Source organism: Cebus imitator, unplaced genomic scaffold (assembly GCF_001604975.1).
Source record: "Cebus imitator isolate Cc_AM_T3 unplaced genomic scaffold, Cebus_imitator-1.0 Scaffold60, whole genome shotgun sequence".
Classification (NCBI taxonomy): domain Eukaryota; kingdom Metazoa; phylum Chordata; class Mammalia; order Primates; family Cebidae; genus Cebus; species Cebus imitator.
This window is the reverse complement of record NW_016107375.1, coordinates 5,996,702-6,022,391: the sequence shown is the minus strand read 5'-3', so window position 1 is coordinate 6,022,391 and position 25,690 is coordinate 5,996,702. Positions and strand designations below refer to the sequence as shown.

Genomic DNA, 25,690 nt, shown 5'->3' with positions numbered 1-25,690 from the left:
CTCCTGAGTAGCTGGGATTACAGGCACGCGCCACCATGCCCAGCTCATTTTTTGTAGCTTTAGTAGAGACGGGGTTTCACCATTTTGACCAGGATGGTCTCGATCTCTTGGCCTCGTGATCCTCCTGCCTCGGCCTCCCAAAGTGCTGGGATTACAGGCGTGAGCCACCGCACCTGGCTATAATGCCCTTCTTTGTCTCTTTTGATCTTCGTTGGTTTAAAGTCTTTTTTATCAGAGAGTAGGATTGCAACCCCTGCTTTTTTTTCGCTCTCCATTTGCTTGGTAAATCTTCCTCCATCCCTTTATTTTGAGGCTAAGTGTGTCTGCACGTGAGATGGGTCTCCTGAATACAGCACACCAATGGGTCTTAACTGTTTATCAAATTTGCCAGTCTGTGTCTTTTGATTGGGGCATTTAGCCCATTTACATTTAAGGTTAATATTGTTATGTGTGAATTTGATCCTGCCATTTTGATGCTAGCTGGTTGTTTTACCCATTTGTTGATGCCGTTTCTTCATAGTGTCGATGGTCTTTACAATTTGGTATGTTTTTGCAGTGGTTGATACTGGTTAATCCTTTCCATGTTTAGTGCTTCCTTCGGGAGCTCTTGTAAGGCAGGCCTGGTGATGACAAAATCTCTCAGCATTTGCTTGTCTGTAAATGATTTTATTTCTCCTTTGCTTATGAGGTTAGTTTTACTGGATATGAAATTCTGGGTTGAAAATTATTTTCTTTAAGGATATTGAATATTGGCCCCCACTCTCTTCTGGCTTGTAGGGTTTCTGCCAAGAGATCTTCTATGAGTCTGATGGGTTTCCCTTTGTGGGTGACCTGACCTTTCTCTCTGGCTGTCATTAGCATTTTTTCCTTCATTTCAATCCTGGTGAAGCTGACAATTATGTGCCTTGGGGTTGCTCTTCACAAGGAATATCTTTGTGATGTTCTCTGTATTTCCTGAATTTGAATGTTGGCCTGCCTTGCTAGGTTGGAAAAGTTCTCCTGGATAATATCCTGAAGAGTGTCTCCAACTTGGTTTCATTCTCCCTGTCACATTCACGTACACCAATCAAATGTAAATTTTGTCTTTTCACATAATCCCGTATTTCTTGGAGGTTTTGTTCATTTCTTTTCACTCACTTTTTTCTCTAATCTTGCCTTCTTGCTTTATTTCATTGAGCTGATATTCAATGTCTGATATCCTTTCTTCCACTTGATTGATTTGGCTATTGAAACTTGTGTATGCTTCACGAAGTTCTCATGCTGTGTTTTTCAGCTCCATCAAGTTGTATATGTTCTTCTCTAGACTGGTTATTCTAGTTAGCATTTCATCTAACCTTTTTTCAAGGTTCTTAGTTTCCTTGCACTGGGTTAGAACATGTTCCTTTAGCTTGGAGAAGTTTGTTATTACCTACCTTCTGAAGCCTGCTTCTGTCAATTCATAAAACTCATTCTCCGTCCACTTTTATTCCCTTACTGCTAAGTTGTGATTCCTTGGAGGAAAAGAAGCATTTTGGTTTTTGGCAATTTCAGCCTTTTTGTGCTGGTTTCTTCCCATCTTGGTGGATTTATCTACCTTTGGTCTTTGAGGTTGGTGACTTTTGGATGGGGTCTCTGAGTGGACATGTTTTCTGTTGATGTTGAACCTATTTCTGTTTTTTTAAGTTTTTCTTCTAACAGGCTGCTCTGCTGCAGGTCTGTTAGAGTTTGCTGGAGGTCCACTCCAAACCCTGCTTGCCTGGGAATCACCCGCGGGGGCTGTAGAACAGCAAAGATTGCTGCCTATTCCTTCCTCTGGTAGCTTCATCCCCGAAGTGTACCCGTCAGATGTCAGCCTGTGCTCTTCTGTATGAGGTGTCTCCCAGTCAGGATAAATGGGAATCAGGGAGCCACTTGAAGAGGCAATCTGTCTCTTATCAGAGCTCAAGTGCTGTGCTGGGAGATCTGTTGCTCCGTTCAGAGCTCGGTTGGAAATGTGGAGATCACTGGCCTTCTAGCTTGCTCTAGCTGGGAACTGCGGGCCAAAGCTGTTCCTATTCGGCCATCTTGGTGGAAGTCCCAAACTTCACTGAGGCATTTTTTTAAAGCACCTGAGTGATTCTAACATGCAGGCAGTTTTGGGACTCCCTGCCATAGATGAAGTCCAAGATGCTGGCTGCCACCTGCTCATGCCAGTGCAAGTTGCAGTTAACTGGGTCTTAGAATGCTTCCTTGCTAGAGAAATAAGGCAAACTGCTCATCCATTTCTTGGCAGGCTATAACCTAGGTTACTGTGGGGAGAGAAAGTAGAAGTTTTCATGGGAGAAATAGAGAAGCTAGGTGTTTTATGCAGGGACCGATGCAATTACTACTCCAGCTTCAGGCTTCACTGCTCTCTCCTTCCCAGCATCTGTGTGGTTTTTCCTGGCTCTCTGCTTGGCTCTCTCAGGTGCAGACCAGGTGGGACACTGACCTGTCTTGTTTTGCCCCTGGCTAGGTGGAGGTGGGGAGCAGCCACCCACAACAGGCCCAAAGGTGGAGGAGGGCTCAGAGGCTGTGCTCTCCAAGCACAGGAGTGTATTTCACATCGAGTGGTCATCCATTCGGAGGAGGAGCAAAGGTGTGCATTTCCTCCCCCTCACGCTTGGATCCCTGCTTTCCTAGTCTCTAACAAAACAGGGACAATGGCACTACCTACTTCACAGGGTGGTGGGGAGACCCACTGGAGTCAGACTTGACCTCTCACACCTGACCTCTGACCAAAGCCACAGTTCTCTGGATGTGTCTGGATGCCCCCTGGGTCTTGGAGAGACTGGCGCTGGGACAGGCAGTGAGCTTCTGGGGTCTCAACTTGGCTGCACATTGGAATCACTGGGATCCCACCTCCAGTGACTCATTTAATACACCTGTGGAGCAGCCTGGGTGGGCATCAGGAGCTTTTAAAGCTCTCCAGGAGATTCTAACTTGCCACCACATCAAAAACCACTGGTCTAGGAGGCCAGAGATGGAAAGTTCCCACCTATGGCAATGGTGGGGAGGCCAAGGGCACAGGGAGAGACCCATGGTGGGGAAAGGGCTGCCAAAGGCCAGGAAGAGGGTATCCAAGGCTGCTAAAGCTGAACAGGTGGAGAAGCCAGAAACTTGGGTGTGGAAGCTGAGAACGTGTGGCAGCAAACAGGAGTCTAGGGGGAATTCCTCAGCCAGCTGCAAGGTTGGAGCAGCCTTATGAAGATCCAGGACACAGAGGCAATCTAATCCCAGAGACGCCCCCAACCCCCAGAGAGGGGGCAGAATTGCCCAGAGTCACACAGCAAGCTAGGGCCACTGCTGGGAATAAAAGTGATTCCCAAGTTAGTGCAGTATCACATGCTCCCCAGAAGATGCCTTAATGACCTTCCTCCTCCAGTTCCCCCAAGTCTCATTGTTTCATACCAAAAGTCAGCCAGCCCAGAGAAATGGACCTCGAATGATTATGGGAAAAGACACGGGGTGGGGAGGGCATTGCCTAGAACACTGCCTGTCTCAAGGGCCCCTGCAGCTCAGGAGTTTGTCTTTGACAGGGGTCCCCCAGCAGAGTGTGGAAGAGACCATGGTTTGCCTCAAAGGCTTAATAACTTCCTCCTAACATCATCATAGGATAGGGGCTGGGGTCGGAGACAGCATGGTAGAGCACCCTGCAGCACCAGCAGTCAGAGAGGAGCTTCAGACAGAAGCAGCAGGTCAGTGCGCATATCACACACAGGCCTCAAAGTTCAAGGGATCCTCTCTGCTTCCTCTTCCTTTCAAAGCTTTCAAAATGAATGTGTTTCTCCTGAATGGTGTCACCTCCCAACCACACTGGTATCTGCAGTCCCTGCTCCTTCAGAAGTGGGAACACAGTGTCTCTGATGCATCCCTTCTAGTGTTTTGACACCCTGACAACTCATGAGTGCAGAACCGGGTAGGGGGATCAGGCAATTCAGTCTGAAAACACAGTGTTGTCAGAGCCCAGCCTGCTATTCTCACACTTGACCACAGGAGGGAACCAAAGCATCAAGGCCAAAACTTCCAAGGGCCTGAACATCTTTCATGATGCATAAAACCCTACTGAAATTGGTCATCTCTAAACATAAATTACCTGTAATAACAAAATATATATATATGTTTAGAGCCACATCATAAGAGTTTTCTAGAATTACAAGGGCTTACCAAAATCTGCTTCAAGTGATTACATGGATATCTCTTGTCCTAATCCAACCAGCCATTGCTACTAAAATACCCTTAAAAAAAGAACAGCCCGAGGTTATTCAGGTAAGGAAGGTCATGGCCAAATTCAAACAGATCATGCGTGGCTCATGGCTCAGGCAGCTTCATACTCTGTGAACAGGAAATGAAGGGCTTCACCAACATCCAAGTTTGTTTTTTTGTCGTCGCTGTTTTTTGTTTACCTGCAAGTTCTCCATGTGGAACAGGAGAAAGAACCCTGGATTTAGGGATCACACAAAAGTCACTGTCCCTCCAGACTGCTGTTTCCTCATCTAAAAAAATATCAAGGTTGAGCTAAATGAGGGCTTCTTAATTAAAAGTTAGTGGAATCTCTGAGCTCCCTAAATTCCTTGTAAAATGCCCTGTTGATATGAATATGTATAGTTTTTTCCCCAAAGGAAGGGCCCAGATGCATCCATGCCCAGTAAAAGAACAAAAGACTCTTCCAGCTGCAAGGCTCGGCGATTCTGTGCCTCATCAGGAGGAACAGAGAATACTGCATAGTCTAACAGCTCTTGAGACTCACAGGACATCAGCCTCTGAGGTGCCAGAGTAGAGGTGTCCTAACTGATGATGCTCTTTCCTTCTAACTCCAGTGTTTGGGAAAGGCGAACACCAGGAGAGACAAACCAAAGACCCGTTTCCCTGTCAATACCGGAAGCCCACAGTGGAGCTGCTTGTGAGTACTGAGTGTTCTGAATCGGGGACAGTGCCCTGTAGTCACAGAGCCCACAGCAGATGAGAGAGCTGAGAGCTGAAAACGATGCTTTCCAATTTAGGCAAACCACTAGAATTCATATTTTCCAAAATGTAATTACCTGAGACAAAAATGTCTTTTTCACGGTTTACTTTGTGACTTTTCATATTCCTTTTATTTGACTTATTTATTATCAGGCTTCCTTTAAACCCAGTATTCAAGCATTTAGGAAATAAGCTGGTGCCCATTTTCAAAAACAGAATCCTTACATGTTCAATTTCATACCCTTATGTTTATGAGCAGTTACATCTTAAAGACTAGACATGCTAGAGAGAAAGCCATTTCTTCCAGAAAGTATAGTACAGTAAGAGTAATGTTTTTTTAAAAAAAGACTAAAAATCTGTAGTGAATCTCAGTTCTCCTGTTTGACCTTTGAAAATGAGAACCACCACATGCTGGAATCCTCATCCACAAAATGAGAATAAGCATGTTATTTTATTGTACCTCACGGTAGTAAACCTATCAGATGAGGTGTTGTGTCAAACAAAAGACAGTCTAATCTACAGAAACAGAAGGTTAAATAGCAATTTAGTGAAATACCAAATGAAAATCTTACGTGGTCCCTGAGTGACCACAAACATGAATTCTCAGTGTAAGAACCACCGGATGTGGGGGCCTCCTGCCTATCTCTGTCCTGGACAGGATCTGGACACCATGGAGGAGAGCTCTGAGATAAAAGTGGAAACAAACACTTCCAAGACATCCTGGCTTCGGAGTTCCATGGCTGCTGGTGGGAAAAGGGTCAGCAAAGCCCTCAGCTACATCACAGGAGAGATGAAGGAGTGTGGAGAGGGACTCAAAGGTAAAATCTATCAGAGCAACCCTGACCCTCACCCTAAAAAGGTCACCTCCACCCATCCCCAGAAAGCCCTTTGCCATGGGGGTTCCCTATTGACTAGATTTAGACTAGACTGAGCTCCGTGACTGTGGTCTTTCCTGGAAGCTGGGGGTTTTGCCATTAAAACAGACATACAGCCTCTTGGAATATAAAGAGTAATCCATAAGAGTGTGAGCTCATGAGCTCTTATTTCTGAACACAACAGTTCTGCTGTCTCCAATATCCCATCTGAATATTGCAGATGGGTGTTTTTTGCACTGGGATTCTAGAGCCAGCATTCTAAACAAACACCATCTGGATGGCTCATGGGAGAACTACCATGCCAATAGGTGCTCTTTAGCAGTCTTTGCAGAGCTCAGGCCATGGGTTTAATGCCCTCTATGCAGCAAGAGCATTTTCTTGAAAACCCATGGTACCATTGTAGGGGCAGAGAGCGTTCAGGGTTCCTAATCTCCCCTGCCAGAAAAACAACCCGAAGGTCACATCCGGCTGGCAATGGGTCTCAAGAGTTTTCTGGGCAGTCAGATGTTCTCTTGGGTTCTTTGTTCACTGTCTTTGCTGGCAGGTGACAGCAGGTGGCTCCCTGCAAACCCACGCTGGATATCTAGATTCCCTCACACCCTCCACCTGCTCACCTAGGGCCTCCCACAGTGAGCTCCTGCCTACATCCTGCCCCGGTTCCGTTTCAGACAAGTCCCCAGTGTTCCAGTTCCTTGACTGGGTCCTCCGAGGCACATCTCAGGTGATGTTTGTGAACAACCCCCTCAGCGGCATCCTCATCATCCTCGGCCTCTTCGTTCAGAACCCCTGGTGGGCCATCTCGGGCTGCCTGGGTACCATCGTGTCCACTTTGACAGCCCTCATCCTGAGTCAGGACAAGTAAGTGCCAGAGGCTCAGGGTCCAAGCATGCAGCCAAGAGAAGTCCTCCCTGCGGGGACCATTCTTCCTCTTCCCAGCTCAGCAACCCTGCAAAATAAGGACACTGATAACTAAAAATGACTGCTTCCTGGTTATTTTTTCATAGCAACACGTGGTCTTGAGAAATATGAAGGATTCATGGGGTGGTCTTCCCTCCTCACTCCCAGAAGGGTGGTCTATTTAAAGGCGTGTGGAGTCAGACCCCAGATAAAAAGAATCTGACTCAGTAGGAAAATGTAAAAGGCCCTGGGGAAGCCCCTGCTCCACCTGCCCCTCCCTCTCCCGCCAGGTCGGCCATCGCGGCAGGACTTCATGGCTACAACGGGGTGCTGGTGGGGCTGCTGATGGCCGTGTTCTCAGACAAAGGTGACTACTACTGGTGGCTGCTGCTCCCCATCATCGTCATGTCCATGTCTTGGTAAGTTTACTTTTGAGGGGTTGTGGGTTCATATCAAAGGCCACCGCCCTTTTCAGCCCGACCCCATGACCGTCTGTCTAAAAGCAAGGCTGAAGTAGTGTGTATTTGGCTTGCACATCAGAAATGCCCACTGGAAATTATGACTACGTTTATACCATGGCAGTCCCATGCTAGGTCTATATACAGTATCCCATTAGCAACCACCCTTTAGCAATTTTTCTTTAAAATTAAAGGGTGTTTGGTCTCATCCTGCCAGAGACCAGAGAAAGAAACTGAGGCCCACACTGGTTAAGAGCTACACTATAGGGTCCTGTCAGTTTCTAGAACTCTTTTCAACCCTCCCCCACCCCAGCTTTTCTAAATCCCTGGGACTCCTGAGCAGACCAAAACCACCTCCGAGGGTAGGCTGAAGACCCAGCCACAGGCGAGCCGCCAGTGCCTGCTCTACCCCATGTCGAGAAAACACAGGGCACCCTGGCCACAAAGCCAGTGCACATGGCCACTCAAAAAACATTTGTTGAATGAATGTGATTCCCTCCCCTCTGCTTCCCCAAGCTGCCCTCCTCCTGATGCCTGGGGATGGAGCTATAGGACTCCTCAAGGAAGATCTGAGGCCACCTGCCTTATATCTCCTTCTGAAGTTGAGTCTGGGCGCCCCATCCTGTCACTATGCAGGGAGGAGAAGGCCCAGGGGAAGAACTGCTCAGGGCCAGTCAGGCTCCAGAGAATACCCAGCGGGCTGCTTTTCTCTAGGGAGCACAGGAAGCCCCCACTGAAGCACAGTCTCATGTTAGGACCAGGCAGCTTCCTGACCAGCATCTCTCATGCTTCTGCCACCAGCCCCATCCTCTCTAGTGCCCTGAGCACCATCTTCAGCAAGTGGGACCTCCCAGTCTTCACACTGCCCTTCAATATCACTGTGACTTTGTACCTGGCAGCCACGGGCCACTACAACCTTTTCTTCCCCACAATGCTGCTGCAGCCTGCATCCACGGTGCCCAACATCACCTGGTCAGAGGTCCAAGTGCCCTTGGTAGGTATCATGGAAGGAGGAAGGGCAGTGTCTGCCCATACTGGAGGTTAGTGGCGTTTGCATATTTTGCACATCAGAAACATCTACAAGTAATCACTGTTAACAATTACACAGTTCCAGGCACTCTGCATACATATCTCATGAGCTACCACCCTCTTGTGCTTCTGAGAGCAAAAAGGGTTAGTTCTGGTCCCACCCTGTGATAGCACAGAGAAAGAAACTGAGGCTGAGTTAAGAGACCTGCCTTAGGTCTTACAGCCAATCAGGGAGGAGCAAAGTCAAGACTAGAACTCCAGCCTCCTGCCTTTCAGGCCAGGGCTCTTTGTAGATGTTTAGAAAGTCTTTTTGATGCTTACAGCTTACATTGTGCATTTTTTTTCATCCAGTCACCCAGAATCGTTCAAGTCATACACACCATGCTACCATCTATTGGCTTAAGAAGTCACTGTTCCAGCCTCCAGAGTTTATTCCCTTCACTCTCCAAAGCTTGCTCACATTTTAAAGCACAGGTGTTCCTTCATTAAGAAACATATAACAGAGCTTTTAAAGTTTTTAAAAATAAGTATTCTGTATATAAGCCTGACCTCCGGAAGTCAGCCAAGGTGATTAATAAGAAGCTGTACTCACAGCATTAAGTCAGCCTGGAGAAATGTGCCCATTAGCTGCCTTATCTATCAGGCACGTTTTCTCCGAGGCCCTCCTGCTTTCCGTTACATGAACGGCCCCACGGTCTGGCACTTACTCTGAGACTTTATTATTGGCAACTCATCACCTGACCACAGAGTCACTTGGGCTTGTTGAAGGAACTTTCTCTGAAATAATGTTGCCTCATTTCTCTTAGCCTTCCTTCCACAGTAGGCAACAGCATGGTGTAGCAGAAAGAGCCCTGAATTTACTCTGAGAAGCACCAGTTTTTAGCAAGAAAACTATTTGATTAGGGGGCTTTCGATTTGTTTCGGAGACAGAGTCTCACTCTATCCCCCAGGCTGAAATGCATGACACAATCACAGCTCACTGCAGCTTCAAACTCCTGGGCTCCAGTGATCCTCCTGCCTCAGCCTTGTGAGCTGCTGGGACTACAGGCATGCACCACCAGGCCCAGTTAATTCTTTAGATTTTTTGTAGAGATGGGCTCTTGTCATGTTGCCCAGGCTGGTCTCAAACCTCTGGCCTCGAAAGGTCATCCCACCTCAGCCTCCCAAAGTGCTGGGATTACAGGCGTGAACCATTGCACCTGGCTGAGAACTATTTGTGTTAGTTGCATCCTTGTTTGTTAATTATTTTGTATGTGTGAGGACCTTCTTGGACCAGAAACAAGAAAAGGTGCTGCGCTGGCAGTTCAGCTTCCTAAGCTGCCCGTTCTTAGTGTACCCAATTAATATCTTCTGGAGCCGAACTTGCTCTAAGTGGTGTGCTATGGGGAGAGGACGTTAGAAAATGCAGATTTTAGATATTTCATTCTCTATGTCACAATTTCAGTTGAGAAGACATTTTGAAATTTTATAGAAATGGAAAAAAGGGATAATCCTGTACAAACACTTTAGACAATTCCCCCAACCCCGCCAACCTTCCAGGAAAGAGAAATTCAATTTTGTGGCATTGTTCTTTAAGAAGTTACTTTCTGGCCAACTGGGTTATGACAATGATTCATACGTTTTGTCTTTTTGGCCTTTAAAATTAGAGCCTTCTGTTTCTGATAAATAAGTGGTGAATGTCACAGGGAGTGTCTAAACTTCCCAGCAATGTTGAGTCCCCACGGGTTCCTCTGCTCTTGTGGCCAGTGAGAGCCCCCCTGAAGGGTGCAACTGGCTGGGGACAAAACTGCCCATGTTGCTGCCTCTGTGTACAAGTCTCTCTCACCTGTCCCCCTTGCCCTGCATAGTGAGGCCAGAGCCCTCATTCTCTTCTCTGTACCGGGTAACAGGAGACTGAGCCCACAGCCTAACCCACTCCGCCTGTGTCCTGTACCCACACACTAACTGTGGCATGAGGGCCACAGCGCTGCAGAATCTCCCTCCCCTGCCATGTCCAGCTGCAAGAGTTCTCTAGAGAAGACCTATACACAGGCTCACCCAGGGACACTGCCTCTCCTCAGCTTCCTGCCCAAGGGCCTTGGCCAGGCCCTCCAAAACACAGTCCCTGTGGCTGGGGAAGCTGGCATTTCCAGGATCCTCTTTCCAAACTCTAGGACCCTTATGCAGTTCCCCACAAGGCACCAGACTCTTTCAAGTGCTTTTCCATTCACAAGACAGGCCCCACCAGACCCAGAGATAGATGGAAGACTGAATCCAGCAGGGTGCTCCGGGGCTTTACTCATCAAAACAGCAGATGCTGGGTGATACTACCTTCTCCTGGCCGCGTCTATGGACACTAGTCCCAATTCCTCCCCCAGACCTTACTAACACAATCACACCCCAAACATGTTGCTCTTGAAAACATACAGGGCCATTTTTCTGTCTAATATTTTGTCTTCTAATGATCTTTTTAGCTTTAAGAAAAAATTCACAAAGGTTTTTTAAACTCCAACTTTGATCAGTATATATTACTTTTCTAATGAACAGCACTCTACTTTGAAAGGTTTTCAGTTTCTCTTCCCCGGGGGATAAGTGCCTCACACTCATATTTCTAACTAAAGGAAACTCAATATCCTAATCCATCATGTTCTAAGAACTCAAGATTAAGATGATAAAGCTTTTGTTCCTTTTAGAATTAACCTATTTGAATAGAAATAGAAATCTTGGAAATTTGTTGCAAAACGTGAGTGGGGAGGGCTCGGCGGCAGGTCTTTTGCAGCCAAGGTCAAGTTGTCTCTATTGCCTCCATAATAAGCCTGTAATCCTGTTGTGCCTACAGCTTTTGAAAGCCATCCCCGTTGGAATTGGCCAAGTGTATGGCTGTGATAACCCCTGGACTGGAGGCATCTTCCTCATAGCTCTGTTCGTATCCTCACCTCTCATTTGCCTGCACGCCGCAATTGGATCCACCATGGGGATGCTAGCAGGTCTGTGTCCTTACTTCCCTGAGGTTAGAGGGTGAGGGGGTTAGAGCCTGGGGCTGGCTTCAAATAAAATGGTTGCTCTCACAACACTCCACGTGCTGATTCCCGTGAACTCTCTCCTTCTGCTGTCCCTTGTTTCTCCATTTTTGGTCTAGTCCTTTCATCCTCCCCTGAGCCACAGCCACCCTCAAGAAAGGTTTTGGTATTAGTCATTTACACCTTAGTCTATATTTAAAGTTTGGGAGTGTATTCCAGGCATATTTTCATGTTAATCATCTCCAATGACAACAAGAAAGAGTCATTCTCCATTAGAGAATTAAGGTATCAGTGACAAAGGAGAGGTTCTCTTTCTTGGCAGGGAAAGGATATTCTCTGGGCTGTTTAAATCAGACTTCTGTCCCTATTCAAAGAATCTCTTCAAACATTCAAAAATGCCAGCTTAACTGCTAGTATTCATGGGGCTCTATGGCCATTTGTTTCTTTAGATGTTTAAGAATAAAGCCAGAAGTCTTTTTTGTATAACTACTTAAAAAGATAACTGGCTCTGGGCCTTGAGGACTGTGGTAGGTTTCAAGGCCAGCACATGGGCGCCGTAAGACTCCAGACTCAACCCTGATGCCTGCCCTCTCTCACAGCGCTCACTATTGCAACGCCCTTTGACTCCATCTACTTCGGCCTGTGTGGCTTCAACAGCACTCTCGCGTGCATAGCAATAGGAGGCATGTTCTACGTCATCACCTGGCAGACGCACCTCCTCGCCATTGCCTGCGGTAGGTACTGCCCACAAAGTTCCCTGACTATCTCAGAAGATGCCTATGTCTATCCAGACAAAGAAAACCACCCTGCAAAAATTCTAGTAGCTGGACATGGTGGTACACACCTGTAATCCCAGCTGTTCAGGAGGCTGAGGCAGGAGAATCACTTGATCCGAGGTAGTGAAAGTTGCTGTGAGCCGAGATGGCACCCCTGCACTCCAGAGCGAGACTCCATCTAAAAACAAAAAGCAACACTATTTTCACTGAGTACGCAATGCTGAGTCACATGAAGACAGGTGGCGGAGGTTTGGTTATTGCTCCTGGGCTGCCTCCTATGATTGCTATTCTCCTGTCGGGGGCTGGAGCAAACTGACCAAGCAACTCTTATGCAGGTTATTCCTTACACATGGAATTGGGTGATTTACATCATCTACAGTAGCCATTAGCCTTAAAGACCCAAACATTAACCACAGGTCCTTCAAATGATCCCTGTTGGTTATATATATTCGTTCAGAGTCCCAGGAAATTAGATCAACGGTAACAATTTGTTAGATTTATATGTCCTCATCCTTGACCATCCATTATGTCTTGATGTTATATGAGTGGGGGGAAAAAAAAAAAAAAAAACTCCTTTGGAGCAGGAGGACATTTAAAACAGAAGTTCTATTTCAGTATATCTATAGATTCTGTGAACATTATCTATATAAACTTATTTTTTTAAATAAATTTATAATAAAAATTTTCCAAATAGTCTTTGCTAGGGAAGATGCTCTGGATCAGCTATGGCCATATATTTGTTTCCTTAAGATAATTTGTAGATATGTTTTCTTTTGCAAACTCTAAACAAGATGCAAAGGGTAAAGCTGCTCTATTTCATTCGCTTTTCTTAAAATTATTTTTTGCTACCCCAACCTAAGGCCAGCACATTGTAGTTACTTAAAAAAAAATAGTGTCTGTCATATTGCCCAAATAGAAGGTAGCCATTCACCTAACATCCACCACAACGTAGGCAATTTAAATACCTCATCTCTACCTTTAACACTAATTCTTCAAGGTTGGTATTACTATTCACATTTTGCAAAGAGGAAAAGTGGCATCAAAGAGCAAGACTAGGATGAGACGAGAGAGACACCTGGGATGCAAAATGTAAGGAGGTGCTTACTCTCAGGGCCAAGCAGGTGATGACCGTGACTGACATACCCCACCCCACCCCCACCCTGAGAGTGAGGGCCACCTGAAATTTTGCAGCCAGGTGCTTCACTCAGCTCCTCAAGTCCCAGCCTTGTCAAAGAGGTGAAGCAGCTCAACTGCATAGTAAAAGACAAGGCTGAGACATGAACCTAGGTCTTCCTCAGTCTGAACTCATGCTCTAAACTCCCCACCCCCTTTCCTACCATTGCACCTCTCTCTGTTCCAGAAGGCTCTGATGAATCAAGGTGCATTCATTGGTTTCAAGGAAACTGAGTCACATCATCTCCCAAAAGTGCCAATGGGCCTAACAACCTCAAGAAACATGAGAATACACTAAAGTGAAGGAATTTTAAGCCTCTTTAGGTAGATCCTTGAACCTCTAGACATACTACACAGTAGTAATGTCTGACATTTATCGGTTTTCACCAAAATACTTTTCTAAATATTACTACATTAGATCATTTTAAGAAGCTGAAAACTCCAGCTCTATTTTGTAGCCATGGTGCCTGAGGCTTAGGGAGGTAAAAGGACTTGCCCGGGGGCAGAGGTAGAGTCAACCCTCCTTCTACAAGTTAAAGAAAGATCTGGAAGCATCCAGCAATGTACTTATAGACCAAAAATGGGAAAGCAGTCTATAACACATACAAGTGGGGTTTGGGGGCCATTTTGTTGTTGTTGTTTTGAGACAGGGTCTCATCTGTTGCCCAGGCTGGAGTACAGTGGCACAATCACAGCTCACTGAAGCCTCAACCTCCCAGGCTCAAGAGATCATCCCACCTCAGCCTCCTGAGTAGCTGGTGCTATAGGCATGCACCACCATTCCCAGCTAATTTGTATGTATGTATGTATGTATATATATATATATATATATATATATATATTGCTGTCGAGACAGGGCTGCACTATGTTGCCCAGGCTGGTTCTGGGCTCAAGTGATCTGCCAGCTCAGTCTCACAAACAACTGTTTTTAATAGGTTTAATGAAAATAGGAAGTTGAGGCCATGTAGAAAATCTGGAAGCTTACATGCATGTAGGGCCCATTGATAGGCAACCAGGAGACAGTGCAAGCAGGAGGGGCTGATAGCTCCTTCATCAGGCAGAACAGTCCCACTGGAAATAAATGTCACAGTGAATATCTTAAACTAACTTTAACTTCTTAGTAGGCCAGCACTTTTACATGACCTGAAACCAGATCTATGCATAAGTTACTTCCTTCCATAAAAATGTCCCAATGACTAAAATTCTAAATGCTCAGATATCTTTAAAATTAGTAGTCATTTATATTATTAAATTGGTTTGGCCTTTATCCCATTAAAAATAAAAAGTCTGAATGATAGAAATGAAAAGTCAAGGAGTCCTGAAATGTTTAAAGATTCAGAGTCAAGACTCTGCCACTCTAGGCTCTCTCAGTGGCCCATGAACTCCACATAGGATCAGAGCAGGTGGCCCGGTTTGCTGGGGGGAGGGTGGGGGGGGCTGCATCCAGATCCTGGAGCTGTAACTTCTGTCCAGAGTCTCAGAGGACAAGGACATCAAGGATGCCAGCTGGGAAAAGACATTACAGGATATCCCTGGCTACCAACTTTAAGTTCTGCTTATTTACTAAGGAATATTCGTGTTCAACAAACAAATCTTAAATGCCTAACTTACGTCAGACGTTACCCTGGTGGTTCTCAACCAAGGTGATTTTCCCCTTCCCCAGGAACGTTTGGCAATGTCTCATGACATTTTTGTGTGTCATACCTGAGGTTGGGGGAAGTGCTATGGGCATCGAATGGGTAAAGGCCAGAGATGCTGCTAAACACCCCACAATACACAGGACAGTCCCCCGCAATAAAGAATTGCCCCATCTGAAGTGTCCACAGAGCCAGAGCTGTGAATTTGGTACAGGTCATCTCTTTTAATCTTCCCTCCAGCCCCGTAAAGTATGTGGATATTAATAACCTCACTTCACAGATGGAGAAATGAGGCTAAAGGAAGCGAAATACATTGCTTGAAGTCAGGGCTGCCTGACTGTAAAAGGCAGTGCTCTTTGCAGGACACCACACTGTTTCCTGAAGCCAGTGCTTTTTCTACCTGTGACAAAAATCCAAGCCCAGAACAGTCAGGCCCTTTTCCATCATCACACGCCCAGTGATGGATAGGACAGGCCAGGTGGCCAGACATCCTGAAGCAAAGCTTCCTTCTATCCTTCCTCCTCCCCCGCTGCTCTGAAAGCCCTACAGCCACACAGGAGCCCACACAAGGTTTTCAGGGGGTTTTCCTGCTGTAGCAACACCAAATTTGATAAAATAGCCAATATCAGTGGAAGAGAGAGAATGAATTCTTTGGCTCTGGGTCCCAAGGAAGACAGACAGAGTTGGAGTCTTCCATTCTTCACAGAGCAAGCCCAGAGTCCTGCTCAGACCATCTGGCTTCCCTCTATTCTGGGGCCTTGGTGGTGCTTGGTTTGCCCCCTCTTTCCAACCTCAGATCTGAGAGGCTAGTTAAGAGCCCACTCCCAGAACAACATGGCTGGTCTACCATTTGTTAGCCATGTAATCCTGAGCAAGTTGCTTGAACTCTCCATGCCTGACACTAACAGTGCCCAACTTCTATAGCTGTTGTCAGGATCAAATTCGATCATTTGTGAACATTAAGAGAATAATCCTGACACATTGGGACTGTCCAGTAAGTGCTGAGCTCTATTATCTCTAGTTGAACAATGTATGTTAATGAATGAGGGTTCGGCGAACACAAAAGATGGCATGAGCTCCTATTCCCTCTCAGAGAATAAGCTGCTTGGTGTGACCCATGAAATCCATCGATAGCCCCACATTCTACTTTATATAACTCATTAACTAATTCTCTTTTATTCATTTGTTTGTTTCTTGAGACAAGGTCTTGCTCTGTCACCCAGGCTACAGCACAGTAGCATTACTATAGCTCACTGCAGCCTCAAACTTCTGGGCTCAAGCCATCCTCCTGCCTCAGCCTCCCAAGTAGCTGAGATTACAGGCACATGCCACCAAACCAGCGAATATTTTTGGTTTTTGTAAAGATGGTATCTTGCTTTGTTACCCAGACTGGTCTCAAACTCCTGGGTTTAAGTGATCCTCCCACCTCGGCCTCCCAAAGTGCTGGGATGACAGGCATGAGCCACCGCAACCAGCCATGTAATTCATTCTTTAATCTCATCTACTTTCCGCTTTGAATTTCCACCTCTGAAACATTAGGGACTTCTCCAACTGAAATACAGGCTGAACAGTCATATGATTTCACCTCTCTGAGCCTCAGTTCTCTCATGTGTGAAATGAAGACTAATAATGCTCACACTGCAGGAATGCCAAAAGCTATGGTAGTATCGCTACTAGCTGGGCACACAGTAACCCTCTAATAAAGGTTTGCTCTTGTTAATATAATCCTAAGGACAACTGGGATGCTCTCAGTGAGAAATTAAGGGTTTGGACACAAAGGTCAATTACTCTAGCACATTTTAATAGCTTCTCCCCTGTTGCCAGCGCTGGGCTCTTTCCAGTGTCCAGTTTCATCATGCCTTCCGCAGAGCCTAGACAGCAAGGCACTGGGCATGTCTAGTCTTCCTCAAGCTTTCAGAATGCTGCTCCTCCCTAGAAACTCATATTATGTTAATAACTTGTGATGAAATATTCCAGTAGGGAGTTCTGGGATTCACTTGCCTTTACTGTATAGTAAAATTTTCATTTATGGTTTATGCTGTTAAATGTTCCTTTACTGGAATGCAAGGTGGTGGGACCCAAAAGAACCATAACGGCTCAATTTCTGGCCCTTTTTAACAAGTTCATCTGCTGTCTTTGCTGTGCCGGCATTTGCATGGAATTTAACACTTTCAAAGCTGCCAAGCGATAGAAACATGACTAATTTTTTAAAAATCTGAGAGATAGCATTTGTGGCATAAAATTGATGGGAAGAGAACATGTAGACTAATCTTGAGGTGCTATTAAATAGTTACTGGTCTATTTCTTATTTTTTCTAGCACTGTTTGCTGCCTACCTGAGTGCTGCCCTGGCTAACATGTTATCTGTGGTGAGTCAACACGGGCTCAGAAGATGTCTACAACATCTTTTCTGGTGTCCTCTTGCTTCCCCAAACCTGCTGAAAACCTCTCTCCTCTATGAACCCTTCCCCAGTTCATCTCCCTTATTTCAAGTCACACTATTCACCTTAGCACCAGCTAGACAGAAGAAGCCAGGCCCTAAAAGTTTACATTTCAACTGTGGGCCAATCCATTCCTATCATCAGTAGACCAGGAGCTCCTTTGAGGACAACTGAGGAACATTATCTTACAAATCAAACTCCTTTCCATCATCTTCTATAAATATGTTTAAATCTTTATTATTCAGTTTGTGTGCGTCCATCCAACTAGCCTGTGAGCCAGCACGTATCTTTGTCCCATGGCAACTTGACTCCCCTTGATAGAAGAAGGGGAGTCAAGCCCCAGCCAGGCCTGAGTGAAGCCAGAGCTGTGGCTTAAGGTCACCGGCCACAGTCTGAAAACCCCTTCCTCATCTGGGCTCCAGTGTCGGGTGATGTGTGAGGTCAGGAGGAGCCGTGCTGGCCCCCGGCCCCAGTGCAGACGGCTCAGGGCCCCACTTGCAGTTGGTGTCTCCCCTTCTCTGATAAGGGCACAAGGGCACACCTCGCATGGGTAACTAGAAGTCCAGGTGATGCTGCAGATAAGGATGGGAGGGACATTCTATTCACACATGCCTAAATCTCTCCCTCCACCTTTAGTAAAAATGAATGGTTTGGACTTAGCATAGGAAGGAATGTTTCTAAGCAGCAGAATTTGCCTTCCCTGTACTATCCTGTCTCCCCCAGTGAACTAAATCTTTCTTCTGGGCCTCACTGCATTTGTGCACACCTCGGCTAAACACCTGATGTCGTACAGTTTTGTGATGAGTCTAGTACTCATTGGTCTTCTTCCGCCCTTGGCCAGTGCTCTCCCTTGGAACAAGGAGCCTATCATATTATCTTTATCTCTAGTATCTGTTACAGTCTTCAACACATAGTAGGTGCTCAAGAAATAAATATTGGATAAATGAAGCCCTAAGGTAGTGAGCCTCTACAATGGGGTGTATTAGAGTGAGGCCTGAATAGCAAAGCATCAGAAATCCTGAGAGGGAAGAAGAGCATGGAATATGGGCTCTGAGGCTCCCTTCAGGCTTTATCCTCTCCTCCTACACCCATTCATTCGCTCAATCGTTCATCCACTAAATCTGTCAATTCCTTGACAACGCACTGAAAGAAATGCAAAATGGGAAGCTGTGATTCCTGATGATAGATGTTTACGTGATGACCGGCCCTTCCCTCTGTTTTCAGAGAAGTTACAGATTAGACCACTCAATTTAGACACTTTTCAAAACAAAGCCAAGTTTACCCCATTTGCCCGCTATGTTTAAGACATTGTGCTGACCACTGTCTGGCATACAAAAACGTACGGGTTATTAACTCACATTGAAGGGATATCCCATAATGTCATTGAGGAACAGGATATAAAAAATGTTGAACAATATTTATGGGGCCATCCAAGCCCTCCTCAGAAGAGCATAAAGGAGCTGTACTCTCATTTTCTAACTGGCACATGTATGTACAGCGTCATGTCTTCAACAATGCCGCCATCTACTTGATGATAACAACAACATATTTAGGATCATTTGTATTGAGTACTTAGTATACACTAGGCACCAACTCTCTGAGTAGACCTTATTATTCCTATTTCACTCTTGAGGTCTCAAAAAGATTAAATGGCCATAACAAGATGATCTGGGTCTGTGGAACTCCAAACCAACATCCTTCCCAATGTAGGACTCCGAGGGTGCTTCCCAAACACCTTGTGCAGTTCCAAGGGGCCTTGGAAGACTTGCTGAAATGGAACTCATCACTCATGGGCGCCCCTTACAGCCTCAGCGCTGGTAGTAGCTGTCTTTGTTGTTTCCCAAGACCCAGCCAACAGTGCCATCTGTGCACACACAGGACTGGCATTGCTACTCCCACACTAGTATCTAAGTTTTAACTGTTTGTAATAAGGTGACGTTTTGGCAAGAGGGGGCATATTTGATCTGCCTCATAACTGAAGTTGCAGGCTCATTGTGATCAAACTATCCATTCAAGCTATCTCAAAGAGTGGAGAAGAGTGCTAAAAAGCCTTAGAGCATCTCAAGAAATAAAAACAGGTCATCATGAGAAAAAGAGCTAGGGATGGGAGAGCCCTTGAGAAGAGAGGCAGCTGCATTGTCTCCAGCTCCCTGGGACAATGATATCACACCTTTGCCTCTCTCCATCTCTCTGCTCACTTTCCCTGTGTCTCTGTGGTGGGTTTCTTCTACTGCATACATCCCCCATTGGCCACCATGACTGGTTTGTTCTCCAGTTCTTTCAGTTCCAGAACCATGCAGACACCACTCTATGCCTCTTAGTTCAGCTTCTCAAGAGAGGGATCCTGCTGGCCAAGGGGACGTTCACCTGCCTATGGGAAGCAGTGTTTCAGTCGGGTGCCTATCTCTAGTCCAATCAACTATGATCAAAGAAAAAAAGTCTTGAGCTACCAAATGGCTGCCAAAGACACTTCTCCAACAGTGGCTGATGAGAGAAGACACAGGATAGCCATAGTTCCTAGAGTTAGAAGTCTAACCTGGCCAGAAACACAGCTTCTGACAAAGCACAGCCTCTACAAAAGGCGTATGATGCTTTGATGACTTCTACAGAAGGGCATATTAGCCCCTATTAGGGTTCCAGTGGCTGCATTTTGAAGACTGTGTATTCATGTTACAAGGCAGATGAAAAGCACTGGCCTGATTTTATTTGGTCATCAATGAAATATCTTTATCAATGCCCACAAAGGAGGAGCCCCTCTTGTCCCCAGGGCTGTAGGTGATTGATAAGGGCTGATTAAACCAGCACAAGCACCTAATGTGACCAAGACTTATCTGTGTTCTTTCCCCCCAGTTTGGATTGCCACCCTGCACTTGGCCCTTCTGTCTCTCGGCTCTCACGTTCCTGCTCCTGACAACCAACAACCCCGCCATCTACAAGATTCCTCTCAACAAAGTCACCTACCCAGAGGCCAATCGCATCTACTACCTGTCACAGGAGAGAAACAGAAGGGCATCAACCATAACAAAATACCAGGCTTACGACATCTCCTAAGTTTCCCTCTCTAAAACACATCACTGTAAATTCAGCCTTCAGCCAGCAGTCCATGTCACCAGGATAAGGGGCCACTTATCCTTCTTTTGGTCTGTTCTGTGACACTCTCCCCAAGCACAAAGAAACATGTATGTAGTCACTATTCCAGAACCTCTCTTTTCTAACATGCACAACACTCATCAAAGATAAGATTAGTTTAGTCTTTATGCCCATAGTTTGTCCCGTAAGAGCTCGCTCTGTGGAGAACTTGCCCTCTTCTACAAAACAAGCCTCGTCCGTAAAGAGAAGTCACAAAGAAAGGGATAGAGGTCAGTGACATGGTCACCCAACTCGGTCCTTTAATATAGCAAAGCACAGTACCAAGAACCGTGCCTTAGCCTGGAAGGCCAGAGGGCTGATTCTGCCCCAGCTCTGCTGCTAATGAACCCTACCATGTTGAGTAAGTCCTTCCCCACTCTCACCCTCACTTTCTTAATCCGTTTCATGACAGGGAGGGATTTGAAAGTCCTTTCCACCTCAGAAATGTTGATTATTCTCTCCTACAATCTGATGAAGTCAGCGTGACAACAAGTAATTACTTTAAGTAAAGGACAGAAGGGTTGCCCAAGAAGAGACAGGAAAATGTTAACAAAGGTTTATTCTTGGGTCATTTGAAGGCTCTCTCCAGACTTGGGGTTAGGAACCTAAATTCACTGAAAATGCCAGTGTGCTTTCCTTTACATTATAGAAATATTTCTGGAAGTGTCAGATGAAAACTGATCTTTATCAACACTCAAATCATATTATAAACAAATATATTTCCCTTTGTAATATTCATCATCATACTCTCAGTAAACGATTTAAATTTGCAAGACGGCATCAGGGTTTTCTTAAAATGGGCTCACCTAGAGGTTCATACATTGCTCACTTGAGGGGCTTTCCATGGTCAAGCATGTGCCTGAAAAGACACAAGGATGGGCTAAAAATCATCAGAACAGGGTTTGATTTGCTTATGGAAGGAATTATACAGAAATGACCTTGGACATGGTTTTCTGTTTGAGTTGAAGCACAGATTGTTTATAACCAACCTCACTTTTTAGGGCAGTGTGTTTTAGCTTTGTGTCCCCAAACTACAAGCCAGTCTGGAGTGGCCAGTAACTCTTCCTCAGTCACTCTGGTTATAGCTTCAAGCTTCTAAGCCACAAACCTTCTTTGTGGAACTCCATGTGGCCTGGCCTTCCCGCCCCTTCTACAGAGCGGAATGAACCCCTTTGCCACAGCAGGGCCTCCCACCACCCCCCAGCATGCACGCACTCCCAGTTTAGTGTCATGGGGATAAGGACACAGAGGGAATGGGGGAGGAGAGGGGGGACAGACCCTCTATAACCATAGCTTTAAGGAAAGAATTACATTTTAGCAAATCCATCATTTAGAAAAAGTTAATTTCTATGTTTACCTTTTCTCAATCTGCCCTTAGCAGCCCAAGAGCACTGAGCTGCATATTTCTCTTCCAGATCATATCTAGCCTGTATGACTTCTCCAGGAAAATGAAGCAGTTAAGGATGGAAACAAATCCTCCACATAGAAAAGGCAAACGAGTCACACTCCAGAGGCTACCTCTGAGTTTGCAATCACACCTCAAGGCCAAGAAGGTCTCAGGCTGTATTTTAATGACCATGGAATTAGTGCTCTCTGAGGATTAAGCATCCAGGAATTTCACCAGAAGGCTGTTTATGCTCACAGCTCACTCAGTTGCCCCAGAACTTCCAAGTGATGATAACTATTAAAGTACCAGTTTTCATGCATTTTCCACCAAAGTGTTATAACCTGGTTTTATTAAGAGCAGGAAACCCTTCACATGCATGCTGTTCTGGTTATTGACCACTAATAAAACCCTTCAGCTGTTCAAAGTATTTCAATATCCTGGCCTATAAAGCAAGCTGAGTTGGCCCAAGCAAAGTAGAAATAGATGGGGTAGAAGAATTTGACCTGTGAAAACATACAAGGTCTATTGCATACCAAAGTAGCCAGTCCAGCCCAGCACTTCAATTAAGCACCAACGGTAGAGAGCTAAGCTGGCTCCACCAGCTCCTGAGAGCCCACTGTACACGTGGGCACATTCCTCCCCATGCCATTCAGTGACATCACATTGATAGCTTGAAACCGGCCATGGTGGGAGTCTTTACATTACAGAAATCAGCAAACTCTACAAATCTGGGCATGCGCATAAGACACCAACACATGTTTTACCAGCATACACACAAAGGTATACAGGAATGTGAGAGGGAAAAAGGACTAGGGTATAAAAATAAAATGACTTACACACCTATATATCCCAGAGGGGGGCTTTGTATGGGACCATGAAGATATGCTGGAGGCTAAAACACATGATTAACTCAATCGTCAGGAAAATTTTTTAACTGGTTGGGGCAGTGTGTGTGCTACATATATGTACACATATGCACACGCATACATGTACAGCTTTTTTTTTCCTTCACTGAAGTAGCCCATTGAAGGCACATAATGGCCCTGAGAAATAGTGACTGAGTAATTGACTGAAACACCCTCCTACCCCTCTGTCTCAATGGAGCTGCTTTTCTATTTTCTCTACAGAATAGACTCAGTAGAGAGAATAGACTCTCCCTATTGGCTGGAATTGGAAAACTGTTTCATGCACACAACAATGTACTTAGACACACAGGCTCCCAAGTAGGCCAACTGACTTGCCTCCAAAACTTACTGCCTGTAGGCTTCTCCCAAAACATTTGTGCAGGGTTCAGAAGAAGAACTTTTCAGAGTGGTGCATGGCATCTAGCCCTCAGCATTCCATCATTTTATGAGAAATAACTTCAAGGCTCTTTTGCAAATGGTCTTCTGCAATCATCCTTTCATTACGGAGCCTTTATGATTCAGACCCTTAAACTATATAACGGTCTCAGGTGAGGCGCAGGTAGATAGACAGTAGACGAGGATTTCTCAAACTTGAGCATGTATCAGAATCACCTGGAGACCTGATTTAACACAGGTTAGTGGGCCCTATTCCAAGAGTGTCAGTCAGCAGACCTGAGGCAGGGCCTGAGAATTTCCTTTTCTAAAAAGTTCTCTGCAGATATTGATGCTGTGGTCTGGGGGCCCATACTTTGAGAGCCAGGAGATAGAAATAGGATGCTGCCTCCACTCATTTATTTCCCTTTCATTGCATATTGTAATGCACTGGTTGCAATTCTAAGAACAGAAGAACTGGTTGTGCATCTGAGAATCATCTGCAAGGCTTATTGAAACACACATCCCTGGGACTCAACCTCAGAGATTTAGATTCACTAGATCTACGTGGTACCAAAAATCTGAGCTTCTAACAAACTCAATGCAACTGGATCCAGGTCCAGAGATCATTACACAGGTCCTTACTCTTGGCTAGATTAGGATCCTCTGATTCTGATGCCCAGGCCCTACATCAGGCCAATTAGGCCAGCAAAGGGTCTGGGCACAGGTAATTTTGTTAAAGCTCCTGGGGTGATTCTAACATGCAACCGGGGCAGAAAAACAACTGTGCTGCCTATTTCTTGGACCCCAACTGTTTCAAATTTGAGTCACTCCTCAGCCCTCCGTTAACCCCCAATCCCCATCCTCAGTCCCCAAACGGGTTCGGATAAGGGGTAGTAGACCTGGTATGGGGTGCAGTAAGAAGCACTGGGCACTGAGGCAGGAGGAGCACAGACAGCACAGAGAATGCTCCAAAGAGAAGTTTGTCTCTTTCTCACTGTTGGGGGCCAGCCCTGCACCCCAAAGAAAACTAGATAAATAAAACCACTAACCAGAAACATCCGGCTCAGTAGGCTGAGCACAAAAGCAAGGTTTCGCTTTGGCCCTAGAAGCCTGCTGAGTGAGCGACTTGGCCCCAGGAAAGTGAAGCAGAGGGTTGTCCGGACCCCTCCGACCATACTGGCAGAGCTGGCTAGAGGTCAGAGGTGTGGCCCCAGGTGAGATGCAGCAGGTGTGCCCTATGAGCAGGTAGGATGGAGTAAGGTTTGCCCTGGAATGGGGCAGGAGGTGGACGTTGGAGGAAATGGTGATGGCAGCAGCTGTTGCAAGAGGGCAAGCCAGCGGGTGGGTGGTGGGCACAGAAAAGCAGCTCCATTGAGACAGGCACGCAGGGAACCCTGCGCAGGCAGACATCTGCCGTCAGGGGTTAAGGAGGTGGAGAAAAGCAGAACACGGGGCTACACAGAGCGCAGGTGCTGGCGGCCCGCTGATACTGTAACACGAAGAGGGCAAAAGTAACAACAGTTTCGGTGGTGGGGTGAGGCTCCGCCCCTCTGCGAACTGCCTGGTGGGGCCAGGGCTGGAGCTGGGACAGGAATGGAGTGGCTCTCCCTCCTTTCCTCAGCGCTTGCTTCTTGAGGGGTCAGTCTGGGTCACTAGAATCCACCTGTCACTCACAGCACAGCCTAAGCAGTAGTTGCAAGGTGCATCACAGGATGGGGAAATGGGCCATTCGGGCGGCAGAGCATTACAACCCCTGGTGTCCAGGCAACAGCCCAGACCAGCTCTATCAGAATTTTAGGGGCAACCCAGGCCTGGGTGGTTTCCAAAGCTCCCCAGGGGGCCCCCTCGGTAGAAGGTAGGGGAGGCACTTGGTGCTGGGCAGTGCTGTAGGGAGAAGATTCTCTAGAGAGCTCTCAAGTGAGAGGAACCCCAGGCAGCATGATTTTGTCAAGCAGAGATTGTCTCTGTCCCTGGGGTCAGAGGAGGCCTGTAACCATGCAGTTCTTAACCACTGGATCTGGACAAATGTAAGCTGTGGTCTTGGCCCCTCTAGAGACCTGTAAATCCTATTCTGCTCATCTGTGTGTAGTTCTTGGTGGTTTTCTCTTTTTTTTTTTTTTTTTTTTTTTTTTTTTTTTTTTTTTTTTTTTTTTTTTTTTTTTTTTCTGAGACGGAGTCTTACTCTGTTGCCAGGCTGGAGCACAGTGGTGCAGTCTCGGCTCACCGCAACTTCTGCCTCCTGGGTTCAAGCGATTCTTCCACCTCAGCTTCCCGAGTAGCTAGGACTACAGCATGTGCCAAACACCCGGCTAATTTTTGTATTTTTAGTAGAGACGGGGTTTCACCATGTTGACCTTGTGATCCACCCGCCTCAGCCTCCCAAAGTGCTGAGATTACAGGCATGAGCCACCGCCCCCAGCCCAGTTCTTGTTTTTAAGCTTCCAGGGAGTCATGGATGCCCAGCTAGTTTCTAACGACCCTAGCACACAGCAAGATGGAGAGCTCAGGACACAAGATTAAAGTGACAATCTAGAGGGCAGGACAGGGATGCTGGGCTGTGGCTGGAGCACCCACCACCATTCCTGGGCCACAAGCCACCTTCAGGGGTTGAATTCCTGTTCTCCCAGGCCCCACTCTGGCTCCTTGGC

The 25,690-nt window shown here is 46.2% G+C and overlaps 1 protein-coding gene across 1 annotated transcript in view; it reads left to right on the top strand.

Annotated features, from left to right (window-relative positions):
* SLC14A2 (solute carrier family 14 member 2) overlaps window positions 1-21,127 on the top strand; it is a 70,079-nt gene extending 48,952 nt beyond the window's left edge. Inside the window, exons 10-19 of the mRNA XM_017529718.2 lie at window positions 2,474-2,596; window positions 4,818-4,900; window positions 5,621-5,780; window positions 6,506-6,695; window positions 7,025-7,153; window positions 7,994-8,186; window positions 11,040-11,187; window positions 11,820-11,954; window positions 17,125-17,174; window positions 20,097-21,127. Coding sequence (XP_017385207.1) covers window positions 2,474-2,596; window positions 4,818-4,900; window positions 5,621-5,780; window positions 6,506-6,695; window positions 7,025-7,153; window positions 7,994-8,186; window positions 11,040-11,187; window positions 11,820-11,954; window positions 17,125-17,174; window positions 20,097-20,297 — 1,412 coding nt within the window. The 3' untranslated portion in view covers window positions 20,298-21,127. The remainder of the gene's footprint in view (window positions 1-2,473; window positions 2,597-4,817; window positions 4,901-5,620; window positions 5,781-6,505; window positions 6,696-7,024; window positions 7,154-7,993; window positions 8,187-11,039; window positions 11,188-11,819; window positions 11,955-17,124; window positions 17,175-20,096) is intronic.
* Window positions 21,128-25,690: the final 4,563 nt, after the last annotated feature.